Consider the following 27,032-nt stretch of genomic DNA (forward strand, 5'->3'; position numbering starts at 1 on the left):
ATCCTCAGACTGTCACCTCTGATTCTGGAACCTTGAACCAAGTGTCTTGCTAGGCCATTTCAGAGGGCAGGTGTGAGTCAACCACATTGCTGTGGTTCTGGGGTCACATGTAGGCCAGACCGGGTAAGGACGGCAGATTTCCTTCCCGAAAAGGACATTAGAGAACCAGATGGGTTTTTCCGACAAATCGACAATGGTTTCATGGTCATCAGTAGATCCTTAATTTCAGATTTAAAAAAAAATTAATTTAAATTTCACCATCTGCTGTGGCAGAGCCAAGTTTGAACCCAGGTCCCCAGAACATTAGCTGAGTTGCTGGATTAATAGTCGAGTGATAATACCACTGGGCCAGCACCTCCCATTCACGTGAATGGTTTTTAGGATGAGGCACTTCAGTTACTGGAATAGATCGGAGAGGTTGGGACTGTTCCCCTTGGAAAAGGGGGGGAGAAGAGAGTAAGAGGGGATCTAATAGATTCAGGACCGTGGATAGGAAAGAACAGTGTCCAATGGCAGGGAGTCGCCAACCAGTGGGCACTGATTTCAGATGATTCACAAACAACACAAGGAAAAATTCTTGCGTGCGGCGAGCGATTCAGATCTGGAATGTTCCACCCGAGGAGTGTGGAGGAGGCAGATTCAATCGTACCCATCACCAAGGTGAAGGATACCTCTAGTCTTTCCTGGACTTCTGTCTTCTACCTGACCAAACAAATCGTCACACAGAAGAACTTGCTGCTTTTCATTATCATGAACCTTTTCCAGGTTTTCTACTTGGCATTCCTGAACAATTTCATGCCGATCTTTGCAGATCATCCGATTCCGCGGTATCTGCTTCCGGCTTTTGTAAACAGCATGAATGTACAGAGCTGGATTCATCTGCCCCCAGCTTTTAATTCTCAACCGCTGTTGAGGACGTTTGGTTATTACAAAAATCATCCCGCCTGTTTTTTGAGTTAACTAAAGAGGAACAGCTTGCAGGGTTATGGGGAACAGACAGGGGGGAGTGGGACTGGGTGAGTTTGAGAGCGGGCACAGACATGATGGGCTGAATGGCCTCCTCCTTTGCTGTAGTCCTTCCACGATTCTCAGCAACACTTGCTGCTGCAGAGGTCCCACTTGACAATTCTAAACCCTGGTTATATATATATATAGAATACGCACAGATTAGGAACAGGCCATTCAGCCCCTCTAAGTTATGCACAGACACAATGACTTTAAATTAATGTTTTATTCCTTTGATGTGGTTCTGATAGGAACAGGCAATTCAAATTAAAACAAAAATAAATATAAGAATATTTATGTAAAATTGCTCTCCCTCATGAACAATTATACACAATGTACATTGTCTTTTAAACTTTAATTTTATAGCTCCCTAACTCTGGGAGGGGTCATCTATACCACTCTCAAAAATGCACCAAAATATCTCCATGCAAACTTATCAAAAAAGTGAACAAAAACTTATACCAGGAGAACTGTTTTTTTTTTAAACCTGCTTATAGTTGAAATTAAAATCAAACAATAACATTTATCACATTCATTTTTCTTCAAGTACATATACAATTAAAATATTCTGGGCTCCTCACTATAGTTGCAGTAGTCACTTACGCTTACTATACCAGCAAGGCTTTGCTCACCAGTGTCCCCCCACAGTCGGTGCAGCAATTTTTGTTCAAGGAATTAATAATCCGTATCCGAGCCTTCCGCATTATCCACATTGCGGGACAGCATGTAATTGTCCATGTCGATGGATCTGCAGTTGTTGATAGCGTAACGCAGTCGCTCTGCCATGACGGCCTGACTGGAATACGGGGGCAGCCGTAACTGGAAGAAGCAGGTTTGTGAGGTAGGCAAGCTGTCATAAGGCTGTGAGGGAGAAGGACACAGGAGGTGGTCAAGGCATAGGGTAGAAAACCGTAATATTATAAACGACAATATATATATAAACCCACTCGGGCAGATCAGAGCATACACAGACACATGTAACATTCTCCGTGTCTGGGTGGGTTTCCTCCGGGTGCTCCAGTTTCCTCCCACAGTCTGAAAGACGTGCTGGTTAGGTGCATTGGCCATACTAAATTCTCCCTCAGTGTACCCGAACGAGCGCCGGAATGTGGCAACCAGTGGATTTGCACAGTAACTTCATTGCAATGTTAATATAAGCCTAATTGTGACTAATAAATAAACTATTAACTCACAAATCACCTTCATCGAAACCCTGGAACAAAAACAGAAAATACACAGGTCTGGCAGCATCCGTGGAGAGAGAAACAGATTTAACACTCCAAATCCAACCCAATACAACTCTTCAGAGTTCCAAACAAGATTGGATTTGAAGCAGTGCAGGAGGTTAGCTTGTAGTATACTGCTTTATCCTGGTTTCTGATAGCGTCTAAGATATTCCACCTGGGTATGGAAGAAGCATTCCCAGAAGAAATCTGCTGTCAAAAAATGACTAATCTATAATTGAGGACAATGTGACTGAATATCTTGAACTTTTTCAGCTGCTCAGAGAGCCAGCATGGATTTATAAAAGCTCTATCGTGCCTGAAGAATCTAATTGAAATTTTGTTTTGAAGAGGTGCGGCACAGTGGTTAGCACTGCTGCCTCAGCGCCAGCGACTTGGGTTCCATTCTGGCCTTGGGTGACTTTGTTCTCCCCGTGTCTGCGTGGGTTTCCTCCGGGTGCTCCGGTTTCCTCCCACAGTCCAAAGATGTGCTGGTTAGGTAGATTGACCGTGATAATTTCCCCCCCAGTGCCCCAGGATGTGTAGGTTAGGGTGTAAATAAGCTAATTATGGGGTTACGGGGATAGGGCCTGGGTGGGATTGTGGTCGGTACAGACTCGATGGGCCAAATGGCCTCCTTCTGCACTGTATGATTCTATGACCACACTGCTGTGGCTCTGGAGTCACACGAAGGCCAGACCAGGTAAGAATGGCAGACTTCCTTCCCTAAAGGAAACTGGTGAAGAAGATAGGTTTTTTACAACAATCGACAATAGTCACCATTACTGTGACTGGTTCTATATTTCAGATTTATTAATTGAATTTAATGTGGGTTTTAAATCTGTATGTTCAGATTAGTAGCCTGGGCCTCTGGTGTATGAATGACATTACGACCACCCCATTGTAGGCAGCTGTTTGTCTGGTTCTGTGCTGGTAATTCTATGTACTAACAAGTCACTGAGTAGATTCCTCTATAACACACACACATGCACACTACAGATACATATACATGGACACATCCTACATACAATATACATGCTTCACATGTGCTAGGGGTGGCACAGTGGTTAGCACTGCTGCCTCAGCACGAAGGACCCGGGTTCGATTTCCAGTTTGGGTGACTGTCTGTGTGGAGTCTGCACATTCTCCCTGTATCTGCGTGGGGAGGCAATGGCCTAGTGGTATTATCGCTAGACTATTAATCCAGAAACTCAGCTAATGTTCTGGGGACCCGGGTTCGAATCCCGCCACGGCAGATGGTGACATTTGAATTCAATAAAACATATCTGGAATTAAGAATCTACTGATGACCATGAAACCATTGTCGATTGTCGGAAAAACCCATCTGGTTCACTAATGTCCTCCAGGGAAGGAAATCTGCCGTCCTTACCCGGTCTGGCCTACATGTGACTCCAGAGCCACAGCAATGTGGTTGATTGTCAACTGCTCTCCAAGGGCTACCGGCGATGGGCGATAAATACTGGCCAGCCGGTGACACCCATGTCCCAGGGATGAATGAGATAATTCCTCTGGGGGCTCAGGTTTCCTCCCCACTCCAAAGATGTGCAAGTTAGGTGGACTGGGCGTGCTAAATTGCCCCTTAGTGTCCCAAAATGTGTAAATTAGGGGGATTAGCAGAGTAAATACGTGGGGCTACAGGAGTAAAATGCTCTGTTGGAGAGTCAGTGCAGACTTGATGGGTCAAATGGCCTCGTTCTGCACTGTAGGGATTCTATGATTCTACATTCAGCTTCCATTGCTTATAGTGGTCAGGTTTGAATAGGATTTGCCCACCGTACATAATGGCCAACATAATATTTGACAGACTTCATGACCCAAAATGATGGCAAGGCCAACACTTCCAGTAAGAAGAGTGAGAATGTTGTCAGGCTCTTTGAACCAGCAGAACGATCGCCGTGTGTGTAGGCAACATGTAATTAGGATTTCAGGAAAGCTATTTAAAGTCTCTAACTGGGTGTTACTACAGCTGCCAAGGCTCCCTACTTACGCTCAAAAAGCTGCTTACTGTAGACTTAATTGAAGAAATAACACATCAGCTTGGCTAATCAGGCAGGAAATAGCGGCTACAACTGAGGAGTATGATATAATTAACAAAGGCTGAACATGGCTCGCCTTTCTTGGAGGGTATCAGACTTAATTTAGAAAAATACATTTGGACCAAAGTGTTTTTAATATCATATTTTAAAACAATCTACTTGGGATTAAAACAGTAACATTGCTTTTTGCTTCATGAGCGCAGCTTATGTGATTAAGGATTCTTCCCCCAGCGGGATATTGATGAGTCTTATATTAGCTTTCAGTCAAACACAGTTGTAGCACACGCGAGGGACCATTTCTGAGTTGACGTAACTTCTTCATTGGTACTGCAGTTACAATATGGAGATGATAATTTTGTTACATTCGGTGCTCCTTAACAAGGTATGAATTAGTTTCAACAGTTACAGCGGTATCTGGCACCAAGTCTCTCACCACCAACATTAAAAAATCCGTGCAAATTGTGTTTCAAATCAGAACATTGCCACAGGAGGAGGCCGGCTCATTGAGTGTACTTAAGACAGTGTAAAATAGGCTCTTAATTGGTAAGGGGATCAAAGGTTACGAGGAAAAGGTGGGAGGATGGAGTTGAGAAACTTATCAGCCATGATCAAGTGGTGGCGCAGACTCGATGGGCTGAATGGCCTAATTTTGCTCTGATATCGGATGGTCTTATGGCTCATGGCCACTGACCCTTCGTGCAAACACCCGTTTTAAATGAGCACACTGGCAAAGCTAAACAGACCCATGAAGATATTCCTTCTAAATTAAAAAGCTGCAACATGGTAAGGTGCTAATTACCCCACAACAATCTTCACAGCGGAAATATAGGACACTTCTCAAAATATGCAGAATCTCTTTAAAATGGAGGTTCATTCTCATTAAACTGTTGCCAATTTGGAGATACATCTGGAGTAGAAATACACCCAAACTCCCATTTTAAGTAATCTCGATAAGCGCAGTTTTGTTATTAAGTAGCCAACAGATTACTACAGATTTATTTGTTGTGCAGATTGCTTATACCGGTAAAAATTATCAATGCCTGTCCCTACGGTAGACGCAGTTTAAAAAGTTCCAGGATTTAACACACTTGTGTAGGCCTGGGATCCACTGTTCAATGTACGCGACACTCTGCACATTCACAGAGTACTTAAAAATGCACGTAATCAGCAAGATTCTGCATGTGTCCAGTGTTTGAATTGGCCTTTGATAGGCTACCAGGCGTCATTCTTTACAGAACATGGCTGGACACCATTCTACCACACCCCGTTGCCTGGGCACCATTCCCAGACCCCGCCCCCTGGGCACCAGTCCCAGACCCCGCCCCCTGGGCACCATTCCCCAGACCCCGCCCCCTGGGCACCATTCCCCAGACCCCGCCCCCTGGGCACCATTCCCCAGACCCCGCCCCCTGGGCACCATTCCCCAGACCCCGCCCCCTGGACACCATTCCCCAGACCCCGCCCCCCGGGCACCATTCCCCAGACCCCGCCCCCCGGGCACCATTCCCCAGACCCCGCCCCCCGGGCACCATTTCCCAGACCCCGCCCCCTGGGCACCATTCCCAGACCCCGCCCCCCGGGCACCATTCCCCAGACCCCGCCCCCCGGGCACCATTTCCCAGACCCCGCCCCCCGGGCACCATTCCCCAGACCCCGCCCCCTGGGCACCATTCCAGAGACCCCGCCCCCTGGGCACCATTCCCCAGACCCCGCCCCCTGGGCACCATTCCCCAGACCCCGCCCCCCGGGCACCATTCCCCAGACCCCGCCCCCCGGGCACCATTTCCCAGACCCCGCCCCCCGGGCACCATTCCCCAGACCCCGCCCCCTGGGCACCATTCCCCAGACCCCGCCCCCTGGGCACCATTTCCCAGACCCCGCCCCCTGGGCACCATTCCCCAGACCCCGCCCCCTGGGCACCATTCCCCAGACCCCGCCCCCCGGGCACCATTCCCCAGACCCCGCCCCCCTGGGCACCATTCCCCAGACCCCGCCCCCCGGGCACCATTTCCCAGACCCCGCCCCCCTGGGCACCATTCCCCAGACCCCGCCCCCTGGGCACCATTCCCCAGACCCCGCCCCCTGGGCACCAGTCCCAGACCCCGCCCCCTGGGCACCATTCCCCAGACCCCGCCCCCTGGGCACCAGTCCCAGACCCCGCCCCCTGGGCACCATTCCCCAGACCCCGCCCCCTGGGCACCATTCCCAGACCCCGCCCCCCTGGGCACCATTCCCAGACCCCGCCCCCCGGGCACCATTCCCCAGACCCCGCCCCCCGGGCACCATTCCCCAGACCCCGCCCCCTGGGCACCATTCCCCAGACCCCGCCCCCTGGGCACCATTTCCCAGACCCCGCCCCCTGGGCACCATTCCCCAGACCCCGCCCCCTGGGCACCATTCCCCAGACCCCGCCCCCCGGGCACCATTCCCCAGACCCCGCCCCCCTGGGCACCATTCCCCAGACCCCGCCCCCTGGGCACCAGTCCCAGACCCCGCCCCCCTGGGCACCATTCCCAGACCCCGCCCCCTGGGCACCATTTCCCAGACCCCGCCCCCTGGGCACCATTCCCCAGACCCCGCCCCCTGGGCACCATTCCCCAGACCCCGCCCCCTGGGCACCATTCCCCAGACCCCGCCCCCCGGGCACCATTCCCAGACCCCGCCCCCCCGGGCACCATTCCCAGACCCCGCCCCCCCGGGCACCATTCCCAGACCCCGCCCCCCGGGCACCATTCCCAGACCCCGCCCCCCGGGCACCATTCCCCAGACCCCGCCCCCTGGGCACCATTCCCCAGACCCCGCCCCCTGGGCACCTGTCCCAGACCCCGCCCCCCGGGCACCATTCCCCAGACCCCGCCCCCTGGGCACCATTCCCCAGACCCCGCCCCCTGGGCACCATTTCCCAGACCCCGCCCCCTGGGCACCATTCCCCAGACCCCGCCCCCTGGGCACCATTCCCCAGACCCCGCCCCCTGGGCACCATTCCCCAGACCCCGCCCCCTGGGCACCATTTCCCAGACCCCGCCCCCTGGGCACCATTTCACTCAAATCGGTCTCCCATCCATTAACTCTGTCTACACTTCCCGCTGCTGTGGAAAAGCAGCCAGCATAATTAAGGGCCCCACGCACCCCGGACATTCTCTCTTCCACCTTCTTCTGTCAGGAAAAAGATACAAAAGTCTGAGGTCACGCACCAACCGGCTCAAGAACAGCTTCTTCCCTGCTGCCACCAGACTTTTGAATAGACCTTTCTCTACACCCTCGCCATGACTGTAACACTACATTCTGCACTCTCTCTTTCCTTCGCTATGAACGGTATGCTTTGTCTGTATAGGTGCAAGAAACAATACTTTTCACTGTATATCAATACATGTGACAATAATAAATCAAATCAAGATTCCAGACACGCCACAGCATCAGGGGCAGTGGTGAAGTTGCGAGAGTGGATAACATAACAGCCAGTAATTCACCCGAGTTGAAGGCAGCTGGTGACCCCACTGGAGGCCATCGCTGATGAAGGAAGATACACATTGCAGCAATATTCAATCGGAATGAAACAGGCCCTTTTTTGGAAGAGAACGGTGAGTGGGACATTTTATTTCACCTGGAGAGAAAACGGCACAGGATTCAAGCCAGTTAAGGTTCGACTGACTTTGTTACTGGGTAGCAATGAAAGTGACTTCAAGATTAGGGCTATGCTCAGAGTTTTAATGATAATGTAGGATCTGTGATCTGGAAATCAAATAAGAACGCTCTTATTTTCTTATATAAAAGATAATATATATTTTCTTTTATATATGTGATGGTGAGCATGTTTTCCTGAATGGTTTTCTGTCCAGCGACCAAGGAATATCATGCTGTGAAAATTATCACTCACAAAGCTGTGTTACTTTAGGGTAACGCCCTGGGACATCCTCCCCAAACCTCAACGACCTCTCCATAATATATCACAGGAGGAGGAAGCATCGCAAAGCAAACAACCAACGGTGCAACAACGCACGTCAGAGGTTTGCAAACTCTTTGAGGGAGCATTGAATATTTTCAAAGACAATGATCCTTCTTTGGGAAGGACATTATTGAGAGAGATGAACAGGGTCATCAGCTGCTGCACGGACTTGCACCAAGAAAAACAATCCATTTGACTGTTCTACAACCTGCAATTCGCCAAGCTGTTCAAGATGTATTGGTATCAAAATGCGAGACAGAAGAAAAGCCTCCATCTTCAGTTTCCCAGCAACTCCTTCCCATCTCATCGATGGAGTAAGAAGTCTCATAACACCAGGTTAAAGTCCTATAGCCAAGTTCCGCACGCATGAGGACAGCCTCAACCGGGATCTTGGGTTCATGCCACACTATGTGTTACCCCCCACCATTTGGCCTGGGCTTGCAAAATCCTACTAACTGCCCTGGCTTGAGACAATCCACATCTCTTTAACCTGTGATTATCCCTCTCTCCACTCGCATTGTCTGTACCTGTAAAGACTCGAGTCCTGTAAAGGCTCACATTCCAACCATTATCTTGCAATTGTGTCTCTGTCTAAATATGCCGTGTTTGTGAACCCAACTCTCCACTCACCTGAAGGAGCAGCGCTCCGAAAGCTCGTGATACCAAACAAACCTGTTGGACTTTAACCTGGTGTTGTGAGACTTCTTACTGTGCCCACCCCAGTCCAACGCCGGCATCTCCACATCATCTCATTGATGGTGAGTGTTGTTTTTGTATATCGCGCAGTGTGTACGTGGTTTTACTTTTCAAATGAGATTCCCCAGATTAGATTAATGGAGGGATGCAGCCCTCCAGACAAGCAGTTTGTCAAAAGGGCTTACAGGGAGAGCATTGGAGAAATCAGATCTTAGGGTGATAATTGAGCAGGGTGACATAAACAGGGTAATACAGACAGGGTGAAGAGAGGGGGCCAAAGGCAGGTAACATTTAATATTACAGAGCTGGAGGGAAGCAGGAGAAAAACAGTACGAGGCAGTATTTTATCTTTATGTACTGTGGCCAAAAATCTTGGATTGCAAATGCATCTCCTGATATTACATATAATTAAATGGGAAAACTTGCTCCAATAAGTAGTTTGATTAACAGTAGTTTCCAGGAACTATCTACTACTTAAATGGGGTGTTCCTATACCTCAAATTACCTAGTAAGATAACATATATTTAAACTTTATTTATTGGTGTCACAAGAAGGCTTACATTAACACTGCCATGGAGTTACTGTGAAAAATCACACTCCGGCGCCTGTTCGGGTACACCGAGGGAGAATTTAGCACGGCCAATTCACCTAACCAGCACGTCTTTCAGACTGTGGGAGAAAACTGGAGCACCCGGAGGAAACCCACGCAGACACGGGGAGAGCGTGCAGACTCCGCACAGACAGTGACTCAAGCCGGGAATCGAATCCGGGTCCCTGGCGCTGTGAGACAGCAGTGCTAACCACCGTGCCGCCCTTATATCTCCTTTAGCCAACATTACGGAGACACCTGCCGTAGGCAGAGAAGAGAGATACACAGACAGTAGTGAGCTCCTCGATTAAAGCTGGTTCCCCCTCACAATAATTGGTGACCCACACATAATTCCAGTCAGAAACTAAAAAAAAACACAATAGCCCAAAATAATCCTGATACTAACCACAGTCCTTCAGTTAGAGGTTGTGCTGTGGGCAGTTTGTATTCACCTCCAGCAGGTACTGCTTGTGGGGCATGGGCAGTGAGACTGAAGAGTGGGATTAGACTCAGTGGGTCATATAGAGAAAACACACGGGGCGGGATTTTCCAGCCACGCTCGCCCCAGACCAGAAATTTCCATCCGAGGTCAACGGACCTTTGCTTGGCCCGCCAAATTTTCTGTCCTGCCCACTTCGATTCCTGTCGCGAGTGGGACAGGAAAATTCCACCCATGGACTGGATGGGCTGAATGGTCCATTCGCTGCAACATACTGGTTTGATCAGCAGCTTCAGTGTTGATCAACAGCAGAGCTCCCAACTTTAAAAAGATTGAACAGCCTGGCGCAGTGGGGCGGGGGGCACAGTGGTTAGCACTGCTGCCTCACAGCGCCAGGGACCCGGGTTCGATTCCCGGCTTGGGTCACTGTCTGTGCAGAGTCTGCACGTTCTCCCCGTGTCTGCGTGGGTTTTCTCCGGGTGCTCCGGTTTCCTCCCAGTCCGAAAGACGTACTGGTTAGGGTGCATTGGCCGTGCTAAATTCTCCCTCAGTGTAACCCGAACAGGAGTGTGGCGACTAGGGGATTTTCACAGTAAGTTCATTGCATTGTTAATGTAAGCCTACTTGTGACTAATAAATATGATGTGATGTGGAGTTGCCAGCGTTGGACTGGGGTAGGCACAGTAAGAAGTCTCACAACACCAGGTTAAAGTCCAACAGGTTTATTTGGTAGCACGAGCTTTCAGAGCACTGCTCCTTCATCAGGTGAGTCAAGCGCTCCGAAAGCTCGTGCTACCGAATCAACCTGTTGGACTTTAACCTGGTGTTGTGAGACTACTTACTGTGACTAATAAATAAACTTTACTTTGCTGTTTACATGCTCCGATGGAGAAAATGAACAGTCCTTACCCTATCAACCTTCATGATCTGAAACCGCTGGGAGATGTCTGCTGTGTTGGCTGGCAAACGAGACCGTCCAGACACAAAGCGCATGAACAGAACTCGCTCCTCATTGGAGAATTCCTCCAGCGTCTGCCAGAACCACTGGGTCAACTGATGCTGTTCATCAACCTCACGATACCGCACAACCTTCTTTAGGACTTCCACAGAGATTTCTGGCAGCCCACAAACCATCTGCTCCAACTGTTTGGCGGTGAGGAGAGAAAGCAGGGGAACGGGAATGATCCAAGACATCCCTTCCCGAACTGCAGCCACCTGAAGGGACAGACAAGAAAAGGCAAATACTTCAAACAGACGAGGGAATCAATCACTTGCTAAAGCTGAACATTTACAGATTTGTCTTCCCTCAGTGAAACGAGCCGACAGCTTGGGAATGAATCAGATCCCTGCTTTTACAACCAGCAAAAATTCCCCGGATTAGATCATTGGTGGGATGCAGCTCTCCAGACAAGCAGTTGTCAAAGGTGGACACAGGGAGAGCATTGGAGTGCCATCCAGGCAGGGCGAAGAGTGAAGGCCAAAGGCAGGTAATATTATAGAGTTGGAGGGAAGGCGGCAGGGGAGCAAGTATTGGGAAAATATTTCAGGGGTGGCGCCAAAAGCAACATCTAAGTGAAACCTTTTGAAAGAAGAATGGGGAGGCACAGTGGTTAGCACTGCAGCCTTACAGTGCCAGGGACCCGCGTTCAATTCTGGCCTTGGATCACTGTGCAAACTCCACACAGACATTCTTCCCGTGTCTGCGTAGGGGTTAGGAGGGTAAATATGTGAGGGTTACGGGAATAGGGCCTGGGTGGGATTGTGGTTGGTGCAGATTCGATGGGCTGAAAGGCCACCGTCTGCACTGTAGGGATTCTATGATTCTAAGTGGCCGAGGAATTTAAGAGGAGCATTTCTGATAGTACAATGCTGATTGATCGGATTGAGGAAGGGCAAAGGGACATGAGGCAAAACTCATGAGATGGGCAGAGATTACAGGGACAAGGATTTAAGTCAACATATTGGGGAAACGGAGAGCCAATAAATACAGAATCAGATCTGAAGAAAGGAAGAGGAGTAGGCCATTCAGCCCATTGAAACGGCTCCATCTTTTAATAAGATCATGACTGATCTAATTGTGGGTTTAACTCCACTTTCCCATAACCCTCATCGCACCTTACTCCCTTGTAGACCAAAAATCTATCCAACTCAGCCTTGAATATAATCAATGACCCAACCCTCACTGCTCTCTGTGGAAGAGAATTCCAAAGACTAATGACCCTCAGACGATGAGAGAATTCCTTCTCATCTTACTCTTAAATAACAGCCCCCTTATTTTTAAACTGTGCCCCCCCCCCCCCAATCCTAAATTCCCCCATAAGACGACATCCTCTCGGCACCTCCCCTGTCGAGCCCCTTCAGAATCTTGTATGTTTCAATAAGATCAAGTAGTAAAAGGTTGTTTATTAGTCACAAGTAGGCTTACATTAACGCTGCAATGAAGTCACTGTGAAATTCCCCTAGTCGCCACACGCCGGCGCTTGTTCGGGTCAATGCACCCTAACCGCCTCCCATTCTTATCAACACCAGTGGCTATAGGCCCAACCTGTTCAATTGATCCTCACAAGATGACCACCCCCCCTTCATCCCAGGAATCAGCTTAGTGAACCTTCTCGGGACTGCTTCCAATGCAAGTACATCCTTCCTTCAGCAAGGAGACAACTGGACACTCGTACTCCAGGTGCAGTTTCACCAACACCCTGTGAAATTGTAGTGTGGACTTTTACACCCCACAGCCGCCACCCCCCCCCCCCTCCCTCCCCCCCCACCCCCACCTTGTAATAAAAGTCAACATTCCACTTGCATTTCTAATGATTTATATCTGAGTGCTAATGTACAAGGACACCCAGGTCACACTCTTCCGCAGTATTTTGCAAACTCTCCATTTAAATAATTTGTTCGATTCTTCCTGTCAGTGTTTTATATTCTTATTTTTCCCCACATTGCCCAATATTTTGCCCACTCACTTAACCTATCTGTATCCCTTTGCAAACTATTTGCATCCCTTTCACAACTAGTTTTCTTATTTAACTTTGTAAAGTCAGTAAATTTGGTTATGATGCAGACTGTCTCTCTATGTAAGTCATTAAAATAGATTACCAACTGTTGAGGCCCCAGCACTAATCCCTGTGGCACCCACACCTTATAATTTGCCAATTGGGCAGCACGGTGGCACAGTGGTTAGCACTGTTGCCTTACGGCACCAGGGGACACAGGTTCGATTCAGGCCTTGGGTCACTGTCGGTGTGGGGTTTGCACGTTCTCCCCGTGTCTGCGTGGGTTTCCTCCGGGTGCTCCGGTTTCCTCCCACAGTCCAAAGATGTGCAGGTTAGGTAGATTGGCCATGCTAAATTGCCCCTTAGTGTCCCAGGATGCAAAGGTTAGAGGGATTAGCAGGTAAATAGTGGGGTTACGGGGATAGGGCCTGGGTGGGATTGTCATCAGTGCAGGCTTGATGGGCTGAATAGCCTCCTTCTGCAGTATAGGGATTCTATGATTCTAAGTTATAGGAGTTGGACTGTTGTCAGATCAGGCTCGATAGGCCGAATGGCCTCCTTCTCCACTGTAGAGATTCTAATTTGAAAATGACTCATGGAAGATAAAATGTTAACACTTAAACATTCTCTTTTCTCCATAACAGGAAAGGAGAAGTCCTTTCCCCTCTCTGTGAGGTGTATGGCTGAGGTCACTTAGAAACCATAGAATCCCTACAGTGCAGAGAGAGGCCATTCGGCCCATCGAGTGCACACCGACAACAATCCCACCCAGGCCCCTATCCCCGTAACCCTACATATTTACCTGCTAATCCCTCTAACCCTCTTATTTACCCACTAATCCCTCTAATCTATGCATCCTGGGACACTAAGGGGCAGTTTAGCTTGGCCAATCAACCTAACCCATACATCTTTGGACTGTGGGAGGAAACCGGAGCACCCGGAGGAAACCCACGCAGACACGGGGAGAATGTGCAGACTCCACACAGACAGTGACCCAAGCCGGGAATCGAACCCAGGAATCGAACTTGTGGGGATCAGCAACAATACTGGAGCTCAAACCTTTTGAATTATGCGGGTGTTTCCCACAGACCAGGGAACCTGGAGGGTAAACAGCTGGCAGGCCTGGGACCTAGACTCTGGGCAGCAATTGCGGGGTCTATCATAGCCTTCAACATTTTTGGAAAATACCAGAATGTCAAGAGTTGGTCTTCAATAATACCACATGGATCTGGTCACAGGGTGTGGGGTCCTTTGTATGGTGTGCTTCAGTTAAAAGACTTCATTTTAAGATATTTCTGCCTCTGTAACCAACTATGCTAAGTTTTAAAGCCAACTTGGCCACATTTTACGGGTGGCACGGTGGCACAGTGGTTAGCACTGCTGCCTCACAGTGCCAGGTACCCGGGTTCGATTCCCGGCTCGGGTCACTGCCTGTGCAGAGTCTGCATGTTCTCCCCGTGTCTGCATGGGTTTCCTCCGGGTGCTCCGGTTTCCTCCCACAGCCCGAAAGACATGCTGGTTAGGTGCTAAATTCTCCCTCAGTGTACCCGAACAGGCGCCGGAGTGTGGCGACTAGGGGATTTTCACAGTAACTTCATCGCAGTGTGAATGTAAGCCTACTTGTGACTAATAAATAAAAAATAAATTTTTTTAAAAATAAAATTTTTAAACTCAGCTGGGAATTCTGGGATGAGCTTAGAAATCGACTGTATTCTTTCAAAATACAATGTTAGCAGAAACGACTAAACAAAGCTTTTCATGGCCACAACTGGCAATTGTTTATGAAAGTTAGGGGCAGAGTTTGTACCAGCAATTTCAATAATACAGATAAGAATTCATATATTGCAGTAACAGTTATCTGTTTAGTTAGTCTGGCCCAGTGTGAAGTTTGAGTTCAAGTCTGTACAGGGGTCTGGCTGTGAAGCCAGTCCCCAACTTCGCCCTCTTCGCTTCTGTAGTATTAAATTTAAGTTTTATTCAATAAAGAAAATAATTTTGAAAATTGTACCAAGTATCGTCTACGTCTATTCTAAGGAATGAATGGACCCTACACAGGGGTTAATAAAACAGCAACAAGTACCTTTAATAAATGAGGATTAACAGCCCAAGGCATTTCAGAAAGGAATAAAAATGGACACAGGACATAAATTAGAAGAGATGAACAGGATACTGGAATAACACAATTGATGAGTATTGTTTTTGGATTATATATTCAAATCCAGTACCAATTATTCTGTCAAACTGATGCCCTGGGTTAGAAAGCAAACTGCATTCTAAATTGGACTAATTTTGATGATCCACTTACCTGCCGATCAATTTCATGCAACCGATACTCGATTGCCCTGTCCACGTACTCCTTTCTATTGGAAAAGGTTAGCGGGATGCTGTTCCCACCTGGGATTATTGGAACCATTTTGCCATCAGCACTTTGGCCCACAAAAGAATCAAGAGGTATCATCTGAAACACAAAGCAGAAGTGTTGGCCCCTTACAAGATTGAAAATGTTGTCTTGTACACGAAAACCAGTGATTTGAACCTGGGGTTTTCCCAGGGCAGCACGGTGGCTAGCACTGCTGCCTCACAGCACCAGGGACCCAGGTCCGATTCCCGGCCTGGGTGGAGTTTGTATGTCCTGTTCCCCCCATGGATTTCGTCTGGATGCTCTGGTTTCCTCCCACAGTCCAAAGATGTACAGGTTAGGTGGATTGGCCATGCTAAATTCTCCCTTAGTGTCCCAAGATTGTAGCTGAGGGGGATTAATGGGGTTGCAGATATAGGCTAGGGAAAGGGCCTAGATAAGGTAACTCCATCAGGCAGAGTCAGTGCCGGCTCGATGGGCCAAATGGCCTCCTTCTGCACTGTAGGAATTTTATGATTCTAACGCAACATCCAATATTTTTAATTAAACGAAAGAAAACGTAAGGTTAGTCAGCAATAAGATAATATGGAGGTCAATACTGGCTAAGTACGTTCGAAATATGCAACAATCCTGCATTCAAAAGTGTCTTAAAAAGTAGAGGCAAAATATCCCTACTTCCTCTGGGAACCAGCCCTTTGAACCTTAGGCCTCTTATTTCATCTTATAATCTATTTAGTTTATAAAATACTACTAACCTCATGGAAATTCTCCTCAGTAATCCCACCATCTTCAATGTGAAGAATGCTGTTAAGTGTTTGTACATAAAGCAAGTCTACCTCCTCAAGATCTTCCAAGGAAAGTGGAATACAGCAGAGCTGCTTCCATACCATTGGTGCTAGGTGGAGATCCAATGGTTTCTTTGTACGAATGGCAACGCCCATAAGAATTCCCAAAAACTTGAACTGCATTAGATGCTCATCCGAACAGGTTGAAGGGTTCAGGAGGAACCTGCGGAAGGAAAACAAAAGGTCGCGTTCCTTTTAAAAATGGGCGAACAATAATTTTGTCACTGTTCCTCCGCAATTAGCTGAATAGAACAGTGAACTTGATTAGATTTAGGCATCGGGTGGCACAGTGGGTTAGCACTGCTGCCTCATGGCGTCAGGGACCCTGGATTCAATTCCCGGCTTGGGTCATTGTCAGTGCGGGGTTTGCATGTTCTCCCCGTGTCTGCGTGGGTTTCCTCCGGGTGTTCCGATTTCCTCCCACAGTCCAAAGATGTGCAGGTTAGGTGCATTGGCCATGCTAAATTGCCCTTTAGTGTTCCCAGGATGCATAGATCAGAGGGATTAGCAGGTAAATATGTGGGGTTACGGGGATAGAGCCTGGATGGGATTGTCGTCGGTGCAGGTTCGATGGGCTGAATGGTCTCCCTCTGCAGTATAGGGATTCTATGATTCTAAGTGATAGGAGTCGGACTGGTGTAGATTTGAGATAACCACTGAATTCATGTGTGTGCCTCAACCAACCAGGGACTGAATGTCATAACACAAGCCACAGGGTGGCAATGGTGTACTGCTTCCAATTTCACTGCGGTTTAGCCTGCTTTCTGCTGATAGAAGGAATAGGAAACATAGGAATAGGAGTAGACCATTCAGCCCGTCAAGACTGTTCCACCACTGAATACAATCAATTAAACACACTCTCTCACCCCCTCCTCTAACAAATTCAGCCCTAAAAGATGTTGCATCATTTAACTTCTGGCGGATGGATTGACTTCACTCTCGAGGTAGGATTCAGCTGACATCTCGTATCCAGAAATCTGGAGTTGAAACTAGTGGCAACTTTCTTCTGCCTGCTTTAATGGGGTCTTGGAATTGTTGACACAAAACTCCGACAGTGCAATTTATCCCAGCTCCATGAACTTGCACAAGGCAAGCGTTAACAGGTGGCACAGTGGTTAGCACTGCTGCCTCACAGCGCCATGGACCCGGGTTCAACTCTGCCCTTGGGTGACTGTGTGGAATTTGCACGTTCTCCCCGTGTCTGTGTGGGCTTCCTCCCACATCCCAAAGATGTGCGGGTGCGGTGGATCGGCCATGCTAAATTCTCCCTTTGTGTCAGGGGGACTAGCAGGGTAAATATATGTGGGGTTACGGGGATGGGGCCTGGGTGGGATTGTTGCCAGTGCAGACTCAATGGGCCAAATGGCCTCCTCCTGCACTGTAGGGATTCTGATTTAAGAAGATTCAAAGAAAATGCAAAGTAAACAAAAGTCCAAGGACAGAGATAGAAAATCTTGCTTACAAACTGAACTATTACTTAGAATTGACTAAGAGTTGTATCCACGGGTCACAATAGACAAAGTATCGACCCATCTCCATAAAGAGCAAACACAAAGCGAGTGCTGACAACAAGCAGCGTGGAGTGCTGGTACATGGGAAAGGGATATAAAAGTTTTTTTTAAAAATCGAACTACATTCAGATAAGAAGAATAAAAAAAACTTCCTTCACTGCTTTCACTTTTATTCATTCGTGGGAGATTGGTGTCACTGTCTGGGCCAGCATTTATTGCCCATCCCTCGTTGCCCTTGGAGGGCAGTTGAGAGTCAACCACATGGCTGTGGCTCTGGAGTCACATGTAGGCCAGACCGGGTAAGGACGGCAGATTTCCTTCCCTAAAGGACATGAGTGAACCAGATGGGTTTTTCCAACAATCGACAATGGTTTCATGGTCACCGGTAGATTCTTGATATCGATACATAACTAATAAAAACAACGCATAACTAACAACTCTCAGTGGAATGGATTTACATTCTTACCTGTCTCGGTTGTAGCCTACTTCAGCCGTGACATTTGGAGTAGGAATTAGAAGATCTACTATCCCCATCTCAAGTTCCTGTTTAAATTGTATTTATAAGAATCACAAAGTTCATACAATATTGAGCAGAACAACGAACAAAACCAACAGATGTTACAAGTAAAAATGCAAACCGCGATGAAGCTCACTGAAGAAAATTATTTCATCTAATGGCAACAATAAAATCTTTAAATTGACAGAATTTTTAAGTAACTTATGGTCCAAATGTAATTTGCAATTTCAAACATAGTATTTGGAAACTGACCTTCAAAAAAAAAACCCAGGTCCAATTGGCAGTTATTCATTGATTAATCATTGATTAGAAAAATGTAGACAAAATTAAGGTGATTCATTTTGGGCGGCATGGTGGCACGATGGTTAGCACTGCTGCCTCACAGAGCCAGGGACCCAGTTCGATTCCGGACTTGGAGTTTGCACGTGTGGGTGTCCTTGTGCACCAGTCGCTGAAGGTAAGCATGCAGGTGCAGCAGGCGGTAAAGAAGGCAAATGGCATGTTGGCCCTCATTGCAAGAGGTTTTGAGTACAGGAGCAGGTTGAATGTTGTTGCAACTATACAGGGCCTTGGTGAGGCCACAGCTAGAATATTGTGTGCAGTTTTGGTCTCCTTTTCTGAGGAAGGATGTTCTGGCTCTTGAGGGAGTGCAGCGAAGGTTTACCAGGCTGATTCCGGGGATGGCGGGACTGATGTATGAGGAGAGATTGACTAGGTTAGGATTGTTTTCGCTGGAGTTCAGATGAATGAGGGCGGATCTCATAGAGACTTATAAAATTCTAACAGGACTAGACAGGATAGATGCAGGGAGGATGTTTCCGATAGTGAGGGAGTCCAGAACAAGGGGTCACAGCCTGAGGATTCAGGGTAGAGCATTTAGGACGGAGGTGAGGAGACATTTCTTCACCCAAAGAGTGGTGAGCCTGTGGAATTCATTACCACAGGAAGTAGTTGATGCCAAAACATTGAATGCATTCAAGAGGTGGCTGGATATAGAACTTGGAGCGAATGGGATCAAAGGTTATGGGGAGAAAGCAGGATTAGGCTATTGAGTTGGACGATCAGCCATGATCGTGATGAATGGCGGAGCAGGCTCGAAGGGCCGAATGGCCTCCACCTGCTCCTATCTTCTATGTTTCTATGTTCTCTCCGTGTCTGCACTGGTTTCCTCCCTCACTCCAAAGATGTGTGGGTTATGTGGATTGTTCATGCAGAATTGCCCCTTAGCGTCCAAAGGTGTATAGGTTAGGTGGATTAGCCATGGTAAATGCACAGGGTTATGGGGATAGTTTGAAGATTGAACAATCTGCTGCTGTGTTTTTTAAAGTTCATTTATTAGTGTAGAAGCAGGCTTACATTAACACTGCGATGTAGTTACTGTGAAAATCCCCTAGTCGCCACACTCCGGCACCTGTTCTGGTACACTGAGGGAGAATTTAGCACGGCCAATGCACCTAACCAGCATGTCTTTTGAACTGTGGGAGGAAACCGGAGCACCCGGAGGAAACCCCACGCAGACACGGGGGGAACGTGCAGATTGCACAGTGACCCAAGCCGGGAATCGAACCCGGGTCCCTGGCGTTGAGGGGCAGAAATGCTAACCATTGTGCCAGGAGCGGGGGATGGGCCTGGGTAGAGCGCTCTTTCGGAAGGTTGGTGCAGAATCGATGGGCCGAATGACCTCCTTTTATGGGGTTAAAATTTAACCACCTGCCATGGTGGGATTTGAACCCGGATCTCCAGAGCATTACCCTGGGTCTATGGATCACCGGCCCAGTGACAATACCACTGTGTCACTGCCTCCTCTAAGGTCTGTACACTAATTCTCTGGAATTACCTGACATATCTCCGTGATGGTGTCATCAAACACTCCACCGGCATCATCGGCGCCCTCTCCCACCAGCTTCACCTTCCAAGCACGGGAAGGTAACCGCAAGTCCGACGCGTTGAGTTTGACCACTTGTCTGGCAATCTGTACAAAGATAGGCTTACACTTGCGGCCTCTAGTGGGAGACAGAACAGGCGCGAAACATTGTCAACTATGGAGATGGTTTGCATCACTTACACTAAAAATTAACGGTTCCACACGGAAACTGGAGCATTTGAATTGTAGAAACAAGCATTTTTACACAGGTATCATAGTGAAACAATGAACAGTAAAGAAAATTAACAATATTCACCTGGTAGATATCCTTTTCACAGTGATTTGGGGGCCATAATTTTTGCCTTGCACCATTGTCTTTCCAATGGAACGCACCATAGGAAGTGTGTACACTCTGGGTGCTAGCAAAGGCCTCAGTTGTCCCTGGACTATTCCCCATGTTCCAGCATTATAGTGAGATGTACTGTTCTGTAAATACAATTATAAATATTCATCATCCGTTTTTTTTTGAGCTGTGGAGCATTTACTGAAGCTTTATCGTTAAGAAAGCCCCACCAACTCCTCGACTTTCTCAGGAGGCTAAGGAAATTTGGCTACGACTCTCACCAATCTTTACAGATGCACCGTAGAAAGCATTCTTGCCGCTCGCATCACAGCTTGGTGTGGCTCCTGCTCTGCCCAAGACCGCAAGGAACTACAAAAAGGGTTGTGAATGTAGCCCAGTCCCATCACGCAAACCAGTTTCCCATCCACTGACTCTGCCTACATTTCCCCGCTGCCTCGGAAAAGCAGCCAGCATAATTAAAGACCCCCATGAACTCCAGACACCCACCTTCTTCCGTCGATACAAAAAGTCTGAGGTCGCGTAACAACCGACTCAAGAACAGCTTCTTCCCTGCTGCCATCAGACATTTGAATGGACCTACCTCGCATTAAGTTGATCTTTCTCTACACCCTAGCTATGACTGTGACCACTACATTCTGCACTCTCTCCTTTCTTTCTCTATGAACAGTATGCTTTATCGGTACAGCGCAGCAGAAACAATACTTTCCACTGTATATTAATACATGTGACAATAATAAATCAAATCAAAATCTATGCTTTGTCTGTATAGCGTGCAAGAAACTATACTTTCCAGATTTTTTATGGGGTTCAAATTTAACCATCTGCCATGGTGGGATTTGAACCCGGATCTCCTGAGCATTACCCTGGGCCTATGGATTACCGGCCCAGTGACAATACCACTGCGTCACTGCCTCCTCTAAGGTCTGTACACTAATACATGTAACAATAATAAATCAAAATCTATGCTCTGTATAGCATGCAAGAAACAATACTTTCCACTGTACACTAATACATTTGACAATAATAAATGAAATCATTAAGTGCCAGCTTCCCTATTTTGCATCCAGGCACCACTAACCTGATTGTTTGGGCTAAGGTTAAGTAACCTCCATGACGAGTACATGAGGTCTGAGAAGTGGTACAGCAAACGTAGCCTGGCTCTGATAGTTTCAATACTGGTTTCCTTCAACGAGCTGTACTGGGGCGGAATGGAATCTGGCAACCCAAGCTGCAGAGGCACAGATACACCTACAAAGAGCAGGAGTAGATTTTCACATGAGACGGACAACAATTCACTCCAGCAGGAGCGCCAACCCCCATCGCTGCAGGACGCATCTAGGAAATACGTCTTTCGCTGCGCAATCCAGACTCTTAAAAATCATTCACACTAAAGCAAGCTACCCCATGTTTGCTTTTTGGATTACTTGCTTTGATGCGGATGCTTGATTCCCAAGTGAAAAATTCTTGCCGCATAGAACAAAAAAATCCTATCTGTAAGTTAATTCCGCTGCAGGGTAAATAAAAATAAACAGAAGCAAAAAAAATAAAATCAAGTCTATTCGTGTCCGGAAAGGTTATGTTGGGGGGTGTAGCACTTCACCAGAACACAATGACACCAATTCCCCCCCCACCCCCCCCCCACCCCCAACAAAAAAAGATGTTTGTGAGATGTGGTTGACATTGGCAAGGTTCCATCTGCTGACCGCCTTCAGTCAAAGGATTTATTGGATTCAATTTCATAATGTTGAGGCTTGAACTTTCAACCCGAGGATACTAGTCAAGTACCATAAACACTGAACTATTACACAGGGAGATTTAATGCCAATATTTATTTATTCAGGGAACACTGAGGAAAGGACACACATGGACCTTTGACACAATAATTTTATTTTCTATTCCTTTATAGAATCACTACAGTGCAGAAGGAGGCCATTTGGCCCATCGACCACAATCCCACCCTGGCCCTATTCCCGTAACCCCTCACATTCACTCTGCTAATCCCCCTGACACTAAGGGACAATTTAGCATGGCCAATCAACCTAACCTGCACGTCTTTGAAGTGTGGGAGGAAACCCACACAGACACGGGGAGAAAGGGCGAACTCCACACAGTGACCCGAGGCCGGTATCGAACCCGGGACCTTGGCGCTGTGAGGCAGCAGTGCTCACCACTGTGCCACCCATGATGTGGGGAATGTAGATGATCATTCATGGGGTGTTGGGGCCACCGACAAGACCAGCATTTGTCGCCCATCCCCAGTTTCCCCTGAGCGGAGTGGCTTTGCTCGGGCCATTTCTGAGGCCAGTGAAGAGTCAACCACATTGCTGAGAGTCTGGAGTCACAGACTGGGCGAGGGCGGCAGATTTCCTCCTCTGAAGGACATTCGCAAAACCAGATGGGTTTCTAAACAATCAACGATGGCTGTCACGGTTACCAGTTCTGAGACTAGCTTCACACTATTAGTTGAATTTAAATTCTTCCAGCTGCCGTGGTGAGATTTGAACCCATGCCCTCCCCAGACCATTAGCCTGGTCCTCTGGATTACTAGTCCACGACATTGCCACAAAACCACCATCTCCCCCGAGATGCTGTCAAGCACTAAAGTCAACTTTACCTAGACCCAGAATATCTAAACAAAGGAGTGCCACTTTTAATAGACACCTTGATTGTAACTGATCAGCAGTAGACAGATAACCAACTTGCCGACCTTATCAACACAAATACTTCCAACTATTGTTGTCACCTAGCTTAGGGGTTTAAAAAAAAGGGGGCGGCATGGACAAGTTGGGCCGAAGGGCCTATTACCATGCTGTAAACCTCTGACTGTCAAACTGGTGACTGTGCTTCATTTAAATTAGCCTTGGTTCAACAAGGAACATTAAGTCTTCCAGGATATGGCTAGAAAAAGACATTTTATCATAGAAATCATAGAATCATAGAAACCCTACAGTGCAGAAGGAGGCCATTCGGCCCATCGAGTCTGCACCGACCACAATCCCACCCAGGCCCTACCCCCACATATTTACCCACTAATCCCTCTAACCTACACATTTTAGGATTCTAAGGGGCAATTTTTAACCTGGCCAATCAACCTAACCCGCACATCTTTGGACTGTGGGAGGAAACCGGAGCACCCGGAGGAAACCCACGCAGACACGAGGAGAATGTGCAAACTCCACACAGACAGTGACCCGAGCCGGGAATCGAACCCAGGACCCTGGAGCTGTGAAGCAGCAGTGCTAACCACTGTGCTACCGTGCCGTCCTTTATTTTATGTTTTATGCTTACTATATTTACTTTATTTTATTTTATGCTTACTATAGTTTTTAAATAGTGTAATAGTTAAAAATCTGTAAAGGCCAATCTTATCAAAAAATCCCCCTTTTTTAAAAGGTGTACGATTAACATTCAACAACGTAAACCAGCTCTTAAGCCATCGATTAGATCGACATAACCATTTTTTGAAACCCTTCACTTTAGTTACAGCCCACAGCAAAATGCAAGGTAAACGGTAACCGCCTCACCTGGTGCTCTTGGTGGTACGGGAGGGGCTGTCCATGCCACACTGTGACACCGGCCCGCCGAAATCTGCCGAATGTTCTTTCCCTGGAGGGCTGTGACCAGAGTTGGCTCCCTCACGTGATTGGTGTGGCCCAATCCCAGCTGCAGAGGGGATAAAAGAAGGAAGCCAAATGGGAAAGTGGGGACAGGGCACTGCAACAAAACCTCCCTCTAAACGCTTCATTTTCTGCTGCACGGGTTCCTAACTCCAATGCATCTCTGCTCCAGGAACATCTTTGATAGCTTTCATCTTCAACATTTCTAACGACACCGATGACTCGGCTTGCAGGTGGTTCAGTGATGGCACTTGGCAGCACTTGAAAACTAATTTAAAATCTGAAGGGAAATAAAATCGCGTGCTCGAGTGTGTCGTGCCTGATGCTGACTTCTGCTCTGCTGTGGACCCTCATGAAGTATGCGAGGTCAGGAGGTGGTGATTATATTACAACGTGTCATACAAGATGGTCGTTCATGGGCGGCACGGTGGCACAGTGGTTAGCACTGCTGCTTCACAGCGCCAGGGACCCCGGGTTCGATTCCTGCCTTGGGTCACTGTCTATGTGGAGTTTGCACATTCTCCTCGTGTTGCGTGGGTTTCCTCCGGGTGCTCTGGTTCCCCCCCCCCCCCCATATTCTGAAAGACGTGCTGGTTAGGTGCAGCGACCCGAACAGGCGCCGGAGTGTGGCGACTAGGGGAATTTCACAGTAACTTCACTGCAGTGTTAATGTAAGCCTTACTTGCCACTAATTAATAAACTTTAACTTTACTTCATTGTGGCATCTGACATGCAACTACTCAGTCAGAGGAAGACTGGAAATGCAGTGAGCTGTCTGGTCAAGGTAGGGATTGGGGGGATGGGGGGGGGGGGGGGGGGGGGGGGGGGGCAAGGGGCAGGGCTGTGGCTTGCTAGAGGCACCCAGTAAAAAAGAAATGGCATTACCCTGTTGTAAAACTGGCCAATAATCTGTGTAAATGGGTGGGATGGCTTGATCCCACATACCCGTTTCCATGGGATACACCAATACACTCGAGCTGATATCCAGGCTGGAGATGATGAAAGTTCTGAAACAAGGGAATCTCTTTTCCAGCCATTTTCCCTGACACCAATGGCCCTGTTTGTGTTAAGGCTAACACTGGAGATTCTTAGTCTCCAGGCATCATCTCAATTTTCTACTTAGTCTGCTGGGAAAAGATGTGCAGGTTAGGTGGATTGGCCATGCTAAATTGCCCCTTAGTGTCCCAAGATGTGCAGGTTAGGTGGATTGGCCATGCTAAATTGCCCCTTAGTGTCCAAAGATGTGCAGGTTAGGTGGATTGGCCATGAGAAATGTGTGGGGTTTCAAGGATAGGTTGGGGAGAGGGCCTGGGTAAGGTACTCTGGCAGACAGTTGGTACAAACCTGATGGGCCAAATGGCCTCCTCTGCACTGTAAGGATTCTATGATCCTATGAACATAACCTCACCCCCCCCAACAAAGTGGTCAGTCAAAACTCAGTACCTACTCCATCTTCAGATATAGTTAAATTTTTAGTCACAACTAGGCTTAGATTAACACTGCAATTAAGTTAGTGTGAAAATCCCCTAGTCGTCACTCTCTGGCGCCTGTTTGGGTACACTGAGGGAGAATTTAACAAGGCCAATGTACCTAACCAGCACGTCTTTCGAACCGTGGGAGGAAACTGGAGCACCCGAGGAAACCCACGCAGACACGGGGAGAATGTGCAGACTCCACACAGACAGTGACCCAAGCCGGGAATCGAACCCGGGTCCCTGATGCTGTGAGGCAGCAGTGCTAACCACTGTGCCACTTCGGAGAGACACTGAAAACGTAGCAGCTCAGGAATCACTGTACCCCATGAGGTATAATGAAGGATATGATAGCTCAGTCTATAGCGCAAACAGTCTATAAGCTTGTTATAAACCTTCAATTTCATTCTCACTGAGATTTTGATTCCTGTTTGCGTCTTTTGAAGGAGTTTATATCGAGATAGCATCAACTGCTGCTCGTGAGAATTATGTTCCACAATAGGAAACCTCCCACCTTGCTTCTGGCAATTTGATTTTGAGCTTGCTCTCTCTGGGTCTGCAGTCATATTCCCAGTCAAAATCCTGCACTCTGGGTGGGTTTAAAAACGTGTCCGTACTGTCAAAATTTCTTACCTGTCCTTCTGAATTGCTGCCCCATCCATAAACATCTCCAGCTGACGAAAGACCGAGGGTGTGCTCAGCACCCACGACTATATCCTCAATAAAGACTCCGTTCAGAGCAGGTACTAACTGAGGTCTGTTATGATTGCGGGCACGGCCCTCGGGCAAGCCAATCAGACGGTCTGTCAGCACAAAAGAGGATCCATCAGATTTTGAACGGGACACACTGTGTGAACGGTGAAGACAACTTCAGATCATCCCCACCTCCAAACATAAATGAACAGATTCATCCAAGTTTAGCAGAGGAAAACCATTCATAAGACACTGCACCTTTACAAACATGATTTCCCCCCTCTTCCAGTATACAGACAGCACAAGTAGAGGCTAATATTAAGACTTCACTGTGTAGTTTTCTTGAGGGTAATCCCAAAACTAGCTCCCTGATGCAAATTATGTACTGATGTCAAGTGCAGACAATGTGTGATTGTGATAGACCTGCTCATCAACTCTGGATATAATGCACTCACGAAAAATTAGGTTGATCTTTCTCTACACCCTAACTGTGACTGTAACACTACATTCTGCACTCTCTCGTTTCCTTCTCTATGAACGGTATGTTTTATCTGTACAGCGCGCAAGAAACAATACTTTTCACTATGTTAATACATGAAACAATAATAAATCAAATCAAATCAAACATCACGCTAGACTAGTATAACACACTAAACTATCGTAGGAAAGGAACAGAGCCTGATTTATCAAACGGATGCAGCAAGTTACAGAAGTGAGCAGAAACAAAGAGCTGCTGAAGTCGGTCTAAATGACAGAGCAACACTCAACAGACTCAGGAAATGGCCAAGACAGACAAAAAAACAAACCAGCTGACATCTTAACATTCATTTTCATTGCAG

General features: G+C 47.6%; 1 protein-coding gene across 1 annotated transcript in view; it reads right to left on the reverse strand.

Moving 5' to 3' along the window:
* Positions 1–876: 876 nt before the first annotated feature.
* The window catches only part of herc1 (HECT and RLD domain containing E3 ubiquitin protein ligase family member 1), a 265,419-nt gene continuing 239,263 nt past the window's right edge, over positions 877–27,032 (reverse strand). Inside the window, exons 68-77 of the mRNA XM_078199818.1 lie at positions 26,134–26,303; positions 23,936–24,074; positions 21,490–21,659; positions 20,364–20,533; positions 20,021–20,186; positions 18,133–18,209; positions 16,066–16,318; positions 15,257–15,409; positions 10,865–11,170; positions 877–1,866 (exon numbers count right to left, since the gene is read on the reverse strand). Of these exons, the coding sequence (XP_078055944.1) occupies positions 1,681–1,866; positions 10,865–11,170; positions 15,257–15,409; positions 16,066–16,318; positions 18,133–18,209; positions 20,021–20,186; positions 20,364–20,533; positions 21,490–21,659; positions 23,936–24,074; positions 26,134–26,303 (1,790 nt within the window). The 3' untranslated portion in view covers positions 877–1,680. The remainder of the gene's footprint in view (positions 1,867–10,864; positions 11,171–15,256; positions 15,410–16,065; positions 16,319–18,132; positions 18,210–20,020; positions 20,187–20,363; positions 20,534–21,489; positions 21,660–23,935; positions 24,075–26,133; positions 26,304–27,032) is intronic.

This window comes from Mustelus asterias, chromosome 29 (assembly GCF_964213995.1).
Source record: "Mustelus asterias chromosome 29, sMusAst1.hap1.1, whole genome shotgun sequence".
In the NCBI taxonomy this organism is placed as follows: domain Eukaryota; kingdom Metazoa; phylum Chordata; class Chondrichthyes; order Carcharhiniformes; family Triakidae; genus Mustelus; species Mustelus asterias.